The sequence below is a fragment of the Narcine bancroftii genome, chromosome 4, assembly GCF_036971445.1.
Source record: "Narcine bancroftii isolate sNarBan1 chromosome 4, sNarBan1.hap1, whole genome shotgun sequence".
In the NCBI taxonomy this organism is placed as follows: Eukaryota; Metazoa; Chordata; class Chondrichthyes; order Torpediniformes; family Narcinidae; genus Narcine; species Narcine bancroftii.
In genome coordinates, this window is record NC_091472.1 from 186,574,192 (window position 1) to 186,582,776 (window position 8,585).

Consider the following 8,585-nt stretch of genomic DNA (forward strand, 5'->3'; position numbering starts at 1 on the left):
TTCATTTATTAGCAACAGAATGATCTTAGGCGATTGCTTCTCTCTCTCTCTCTCAGAGATTGTGCAGTTTGGCTTCCAACTGAACTCGAATGGAAAGCTGTTTAAAAGAAGATAAAGCACCCCGGGGAAGAGGCAGCTTTGCAAGTGTAACATTGACTAAATAAACACGTGGAGGGTTGGGAACAATGCAAAAAGCCCACATTCAGAAACTTTTTTTGAAACCGTCTGAGAGAACCTGGGATTATTTTACCAGGGTCCGCTGTCTGCTTCATAAACTTGGATGGCAATGTGTCTGGGCGGGATTCAATGCAAAACGAATCTTTCTCGTTTGATGTGACCGCGACGTCCCTCGTTGCGAACTTTGTGAAGTTGAGCTTTGCGAGGCTGTGATCGTCGCCGTTCCCCTCTCGACCCGAATTATGCTGCACTTCACGTTTATTTCTCTTCGGTCAGTGGCAATAAAGGGACCTGATGCTGTGAAGTGAGTGAACGCCCACACCGGTCCCAGGGTAATATTGGGGAGTACACGTCACTCACACCAAGAGAACAAGTGGCGGAAATTCACAGCCTCGCATGAGTGGCGGGGCCCAAACTGCCGATCATCCCTCCCACCCTCTCTTTCTGTCGCTGCTCTTTTTTAATGCCCGAGTTTTCGCAGTAGTCCCGCCCCCTTTTAGCTCACTTTGCAGTTGCTACTGAGAGAGACGCCCCTTTTCTCTCTCTCTCTGTCTGTATTTACTTCCTCGTACCTGGGTCCCGCAACTGCACACAGCTTCGCTCCGATACAAGCCCTTGGACTTAAAGTGAGATTGCAGAGACGATCGTCTAGTGGCGGCTGCTTTTTTTCCCCCCATTCCGGTTTGCTTCGCCTGTGGATTTCAGCTTCCGAGGCAGGTCCTCCTTCCCAAACTTCCCTCTCCTGCCCCCAACCCCCAGCCACCCCCATCCCCGCAAGAACTGCTACACGCTCAGCGAGCGGGGTTGGGGGGGGGGGGGGGACGCGCCAGCCAACCAAGTTTGAGGTAAAGTTCAGCCCAAGGCACCCTCGATTAACTTGCACCTGAAAGGGGAGCCGGGGAGGGCCACGGTGAAGAAGACTCCGGAGGGGTTGACATGAGGGGGTCGGGGCGAGTGAGGTGCCTGTGCGCCCTGGCCGCCTGCCTCTCGCAGTGCGCCGCCGCCATCAGTTCCATGGATACGGAGCGCTCGGACCGGGAGGGCAGATGTCAACCCATCGATATCCCCATGTGCCGGGACATTGGTTACAACATGACCCGCATGCCCAACCTGATGGGCCACGAAGACCAGAGGGAAGCGGCTATCAAGCTGCACGAGTTCGCGCCCCTGGTTGAGTACGGCTGCCACCGGCACCTGAAGTTCTTCCTGTGCTCACTGTACGCGCCCATGTGCACAGAGCAAGTGTCCACCCCGATCCCCGCCTGCAGGGTCATGTGCGAGCAGGCTCGCCTCAAGTGCTCGCCCATCATGGAGCAGTTCAGCTTCCGATGGCCCGAATCGCTGGACTGCAACAAGCTGCCCAATAAGAACGACCCCAATTTCCTCTGCATGGAAGCGCCCAGCAACGGGTCGGACGACGCTGTCCGTCCTGCCAGCCCTCTGCCGCCCGTCTACCGACCGCACCCGAGAGGCGGGGGCTCGCACGACCCTTTCTCCTTCCCCAAGGACAATCCCGGCCAGGCGGCCTGCGAGAACTCGCACAAGTTTCACCGGGTGGAGAAGAGCGCGTCGTGCGCGCCTCTCTGCTCTCCCAACGTGGATGTCTACTGGGCCAACCACGACAAGGGCTTCGCTCTCATCTGGATCGCCATCTGGTCTATCTTCTGCTTCTTCTCCAGCGCCTTCACCGTCCTCACCTTCCTGATCGACCCCCAGCGCTTCAAGTACCCCGAGAGACCCATCATCTTCCTCTCCATGTGCTACTGCGTCTACTCGGCGGGCTACATCATCCGCCTGTTCGCCGGTGGGGAGAGCATTGCCTGCGACCGGGACAGCGGGCATCTCTATGTCATCCAAGAGGGGTTGGAGAGCACGGGCTGCACCATCGTCTTTCTGGTGCTCTACTACTTCGGCATGGCCAGTTCCCTCTGGTGGGTCATCCTGACGCTCACGTGGTTTCTGGCGGCCGGCAAGAAATGGGGCCACGAAGCCATCGAGGCCAACAGCAGCTATTTCCACCTGGCTGCCTGGGCCGTTCCAGCCATCAAGACGATTATTATCCTGGTCATGAGGAGGGTGGCCGGCGATGAACTCACCGGCGTCTGTTACGTGGGGAGTATGGATGTGAACGCGCTCACCGGCTTTGTGCTCATTCCCTTGGCGTGCTACCTGATCATTGGAACCTCCTTCATTCTCTCCGGCTTCGTGGCCCTTTTTCACATCCGACGTGTCATGAAGACTGGCGGAGAAAACACGGAGAAACTGGAAAAACTAATGGTGAGAATAGGCGTCTTCTCCGTCCTGTACACCGTGCCCGCGACGTGTGTCATCGCCTGTTACTTCTACGAGCGCCTCAACATGGACTACTGGAAGCACTTGGCCACCCGCGAGAAGTGCAAGCCTGGGAACCAGTCGGATCATCTGGACTGCACGATGAGCAGCTCCATTCCGGCGGTGGAGATTTTCATGGTCAAGATCTTCATGCTGCTGGTGGTGGGGATCACCAGCGGCATGTGGATTTGGAGCTCCAAGACCCTGCAGTCTTGGCAAAACATCTGCAGCAAAAGATTCCGGAGAAGGGTGAGGAGGAAACCCGCCAGCGTTATTACGAGCAGCGGCGGGGGGTCGTACGGTAAGGCTCACCCTCCCTCCAAAGTGCACGGGAAATACGACCCCCCGCTCCCACCGACTTGTGTTTGACAGATCTGGTTCTCCTTCCGACTCTGGGTGACAATTGGGCCCTACAAAGGGACGGCTCCAAAACAAAGAGCAGTTCGCCTGAAGTGAAATCCAAGACGCAATAGTTCCCATTACTGGCTGGATGGAGACACTCAGTCTCCTTTCCATAGCAAAGATAAAGAGACGTGACCAGGCTTGACCTGCTGAGTTTCTCCAGCCTCGTGTCTTTACTTCAACCACGGTGTCTGCAGACTTCCATTACTGGCAACACAGCTGGCCTGGGCTGGATGGCGAGGTTCAAGGAAAGGTTAAACTATAGGAGGAACCTGTGGCGTCTCAAATATTTGGAACCAGAAATCAGAGACGTCTGTTTCCACAAAGTCATGATCTGCTGTAATTTTGGGAATGACTAACACTTCAATCGTCATCGGCCCCCCCCCCCCCCCCCCTCCACACCCCGGTTCAGCCTCTAACGTCTTTTAACACGAAGTTTTCAGGGATGAGTAGGGTCTCTTCAAAAGGTTCGGTATTTTGTCGATGAGCAATATTCGGCCGAGGATGGCTCCTTTAACAATGTGCAATAGTTTGCCCCCCCCCCCTTTTTTTCCCCTCCCGCTCGTTCTCTTTCCAACAATCAGCTGCAGATAAAAAAGACTTACAAAGAATCTCCATCTGACAAAAGAACTTCGAGGTATGGGCGACAGAAGTTCTTTAATGACACATTCTGCTTTCTGATGGAAATCAGGCCAGTGTCAGACAAGTTGAACTGATTTGTAAACGGGCGATTCAAAGAGACCCACGAAGCTTATCGACTCGTCTCATTGTAAAGCTAATTCTAGCCATGAATAGATCAACAAGCACTAGATAAAACAAAGAGCTGTGTGGCAGGGATCCTCTGTGATTGCGCAGCTCTTCGCGTGCTTTGTCGAGCACATTTATTTGTACATATTTGTAAATATAATTGTCGTCAAGTTCGTCTATTTTATAAAATAAAATGTTTCTTTAGTTTGGCAAGAGAGAGGCTGAATATGTGACTGTTCTCAAAAGGCTATTAGATTAATGGCAGACTGTCTCAAAAAGGCAGTGCCCGGGGTTAAACTGCAAAGCTACTGCCTGCTAAACTTGATTTATTGCTGCTACTCAAAAGCGAAATATTAAAGAAAGGGCAGGTCAGACCTGTTGTGAACAGACTTTAGTGAATTTAAGTTGTAAGTTTAAGGGTACTGCGGCAATGTTCGATTCATATTAGCTCAGTTTATGTAATGACAGAGTTTAATGTTTTAAAAATGTTGTCAAGTATGGTGTTTTACCAAATACCCTGTTCAGGTCGGCTATGGAATTAATCAGTCGACACTGATTTATATAACTACTCCCAGCGACTCGCCACCAACCGCAGATTTTGCCATGAAAAGAATATGTACGGGGGTGAGGAATAATCTCAAATAAAAGTCTGTCAGATGGTTGAGCTGCTAAACTTGAAGGGTAAAGCTGCTTTTAAGCATGTATTCCCTGAGAATGACAATTCGTGAAAATGTAAATAGCTTTAAATAACACAATGCAGAGATAGAGACTCAGCCGGTCAAACATAAGCAACGTTTCGGGCTTGAGGCGTTCATCAAGGTAACGTCGTTCGTGTGTGTGTGTGTGTGTGTGTACATGCTTTTGCCCAGCGTTTTAAATACAATCGCTTTGTTGGTCGCGTCGCCATAGAGTGACTCAGTGACAACACATGGCCATTAAAAACGGATAGACGACAACCAAATGGGGCAAGAAGCGCCTTGGGAAGTTCTTGTAATAGTTGCTTCATGGGTACAAAGGCAGCTTTAAATGCCCGGGTCACTGAGGTTTTCAGGCGAATTTTGGGACGAACTGCTTGGTGGTCGCTGTTCATAGTTGTCCAAACTCGAGCTTGATGTGGGAATAGATGTCATGGGGAGCCGGGATGAGCCGCAAGGCGTTGGAAACGGGGACACCTGGACCCAAAGTGGACTGCACGCACGGTGGGGTGTGTGGGACAAAGAACTCCCAGCAAAGTCATCCCCAACTTCCCGTGAACAGCCTATGTAAATATATACTTTGAACTTGACAAGCTTGAATGAAAGAGACTATTGTCTGAGTTTGTTTGGGGTTCCTTTTTGCCTTTAGTTTGTTTGGATCAATCAACTTATCTTTTTCTGACCTGTGCCCTTTCCAAGAAAAAAAAGCCAGCTTGCACAAAGTGCTGAAAGAGAATGGACAGTGGAAATATTGCATCGAAGAGGGAGCGAAGCCCCGTAAGAAAGTGGCAGAGGGAGCGAAGTTCCCAAACCACGGAGGAATGTTATTAACTGCCGGGACCTGGGTTATATTTGTGAAAGGAGGGTGTTGCTGCATCTCAGCCTCAATGCAACACGCCCTCTGTTCATTAACATTCAATGATTACAGCATTTCTACAGAGTCTTAATGAGGTGAAATCTGTTCCATGTTGCCTGCTGCTTTTTTTTTGAGCCCGATTTTGATTAGACAGTATTTCTGGTTCCTTTGATCACACTTTGGGCCATCTCCCCAGCGCTATGGCCCGAAGCTTTGCAACAACACCTGTTTTGAAAACCAGATTGTGCCAGAACCCAGCTGCCTCCCTCCCAGCACTGTTAGCCCCTTAGACCCTGCCTGGGGGAGGGAGTGGAGGACGACGAAATATAGCTACAACTTAGAGCAAGGATCAATCCCACCAAAGAGCTGTTTGCCCCGTTCAGACTTTGCATCAAAGATGTGAATTGCAAAATCCTGAATCTGCAGCTCAAGTTATCAATGATCACAGCAGAAAGAGCGTCCATGCTTAGAATTAAATGTATCCACCAGAAACTTGAAGCTTTTGGACATTTCCTTAATGTATTTAAATGACAACGATTCGTTACTTGCTTGCTCAGTATCAGGAGGTGGCATGGGCCAAAACAGATCATTGGTCATTTGTAAGTGGCCTCCACTGTGACAGATGTCCTGCAGGGTCTTTCTCCCTTCCCCAAGAGATTGCTGGTATTTTTTTTTTCTCTCTCTACTTCAAAAACGGTATCTCTTTAAGAGCAGCAAACAAAGTGAGCTTTCTTAGGATTGGTGTTGGTTTAGTGACAGTAATTGATAATTCTCTCAATTAAAGTAAAACTGATGGGTCAAAAAGAACTGATTTTTATTCCATTTCTCATGATAACAATCCATTAAAAGGCTTGGGTCAAAAGGAGGCTGAACATCTAAGCTGAATTTCCTTCTTGTTTCAACTTTATGAATATCTTCAAAGATTTCAAAATGTTACAGCTGTCAACATGAAAGTATGCTTTAAAAATAGAACATCAGCATGGACCAGCAGCAGTGTACACTTTAAGCCATTAAACTTAAATATGTTTAAAATTCAGGATATTTGATATTGCTGCATTTTACTGACAGTAAGGGAGTTTGAAATGATTTTAATAGAGATTTAATAGGCATTAAGAAGGAAATGTAGCTCCAGATTTCAATTATAGGTTTTAGTGGTTGTTTCACAATTTAATTTGATCTCAGTGTCTGCAGAGAAGGCTGGAAATATTCAGCAAGCCGAGCAGCACCGATGGAGAGAGAAACAGCATTGCTGTTCCAAGTTCATGACAAATGAAAGGTGATTGGTTTGAAATGTTGACACAGTGTGGCCTGCTGAGTGTCTACTGCCGCCTTTTCAAAATTTCAGCACTTTCGATACTGTTTGTGTTGCCAAACTCTGGATATTCACAGATCATGAGCACTTTAACATGGGTCTGAGATTTAGGGAACAGGTTCCCTTCTCTGGAGGAGGACGTTACGAATCCACCATGGTGCAGTGTTCCTGGTCTCAGCCCACAAGTCGATCAATTCAGTTTATCGGGTTGCTTTGGACTTCCAGCCTTGGGACAGTTAGACCAGACTCCTAATTATTATGTTAACTAGAAAATATCCTGTAGGGAGAGAAAGGCATTTTCCAATTTTGTGCCCTCTAAAGAGGCATAAGAGACGACAGATGCTGGAATCTGAAGCAAATTGACACAAGAAAAAAAGCATTTAATGCATCTTTTTCTTTCTTCTTGTTGTCTTTGGGCAAAGGTGTTTAATGCAAAGAACCAATATTTTGAGTAGCAATATTCTTTTACGATATCCATGTGGATATGTCACTGCAATGGATGTCAGTAGATTTATTGTTTCTGCCTAGTCTAGCTCCTATTTGTCCCACACATACATGAAGATAAAATGCTAGAATCTGATACAAATTTTTAAAAAAAACATATGAACTTAGTAAATCTGGCAGCATCTGGTTTACGTTGAGATTTTCCTATCAGTTTTTTCTTTTAATATTTTAAAATTGATTTTCACATATAAATATGCAGATGCAAAACATTTATGGAATGCATAATAATAATGGAAGATGTAATAACTCAACAAACTGTAAAACACATAACACAAAAATACATCAGAAATATTTTTCTAATCACATAAACCATGGCTCTAAACCCCATCCCCTAACCCACCTTGGCTGACTAAAGGAAAAATGTTCTTTGTTCCTGAAATAAAGTTTTAAAATTTGGAGATAATGTTATGCCTAGAGGTTATGAAAATAATTCAGAACATTTGAAACTTTATACCTAAATTATTCATTGAGTCCGGGAGGGCATCAACCTGAAATATTGACATACACTGTTTGCCTCCATTGATACTGCTTCATCTGTTGAATTCTTCCAATGCTCTGTTTTTTTATTCCTACTACAGGAGCAGTCTTGATCTAGTTCCCACTTCCTTGTTCCAAGGATATCAAAATATTTGTTTCACTTCATTGATACAATGTATCACACTAGGCAGTAAGCATTCTACACCCATCCAAGCACATTGAAGGAAGGAACAGAGATGCCAAACTACTTGTTCTCTGGCTGTGAATTTTAAATGTAAATTTTTAATTTAGATGTGCAGCATGGTAGTAGGGTCTTTTGGCCCACGAACCTGTGCCACCCAATTGCACCCAATTAACCTACAAACCCCCACCCCCCCCCCCCCAATACATGTTGAAGGGTAGGAGGAAACTGGAGCCCCCAGGGGGAACCCACAAAGAAATGGGGAGAACATACAAGCTGCCTACAGATAGCCCCAGATTTGAACCCTGGTCCCAATCGCTGGTACTGTAGCAGCGTTGCGCAAATTATAGGTTAACCAATGCATTCATTGTAAAAGTGTTAGGCTTTTGTTGGCCTGCCAGTAACAAAATAAAATAATTTAAAAATAATTTTCCTCTAACCAAAAAATGAAGTGCATTTCCTAGTATAGTGCTTGAAATGAGTAGACAAATGGACATAGAGAAAGATTTACATTTGAATAGGACCCTTCTTGGCCTCACAACATTTCAAAGTGCTTTGCAGTTAATGAAATGCTTTAGAAGGTTAATCAGTGGTGTGATGTAGGAAAGAGCAGACATGTCTACTCTTTACTGTCACATTAGAAGGTCAAACACTCAGACTATGAAAAATATTCCCTAGTACTGCATTAGAGTACCAGCCCAGATTTTGCATTCCAAACTCAAGAGTGAAACCTGAAACACTGTCCAAAGTATTGAAATATATTATCTTTCTGTGATATATTTCTAAAATAACACTACAGTGTGAATTGGCAACATTTACTCAAGAGATAGTCCAGATTAATGTCATCTTTGACTTTTATAATGTACTAAATTTGATTTGTATTCTCTGACATAACCAAAGTGA

General features: G+C 46.3%; 1 protein-coding gene across 1 annotated transcript; it reads left to right on the forward strand.

Annotated features, from left to right (window-relative positions):
* The first annotated feature begins 709 nt into the window (after window positions 1-709).
* LOC138761313 (frizzled-10-B-like) lies at window positions 710-3,870 on the forward strand. The gene has a single exon (XM_069933216.1). The coding sequence runs from the start codon at window positions 1,114-1,116 to the stop codon at window positions 2,875-2,877; it is 1,764 nt and encodes a 587-aa protein (XP_069789317.1). The 5' UTR covers window positions 710-1,113; the 3' UTR covers window positions 2,878-3,870.
* The last annotated feature ends 4,715 nt before the right edge of the window (window positions 3,871-8,585 follow it).

What these genes read in the sequence shown, in the direction of transcription:
- LOC138761313 (XM_069933216.1), top strand. Translation starts at nt 1,114, where the DNA reads ATGAGGGGGTCGGGGCGAGTGAGGTGCCTGTGCGCCCTGGCCGCCTGC.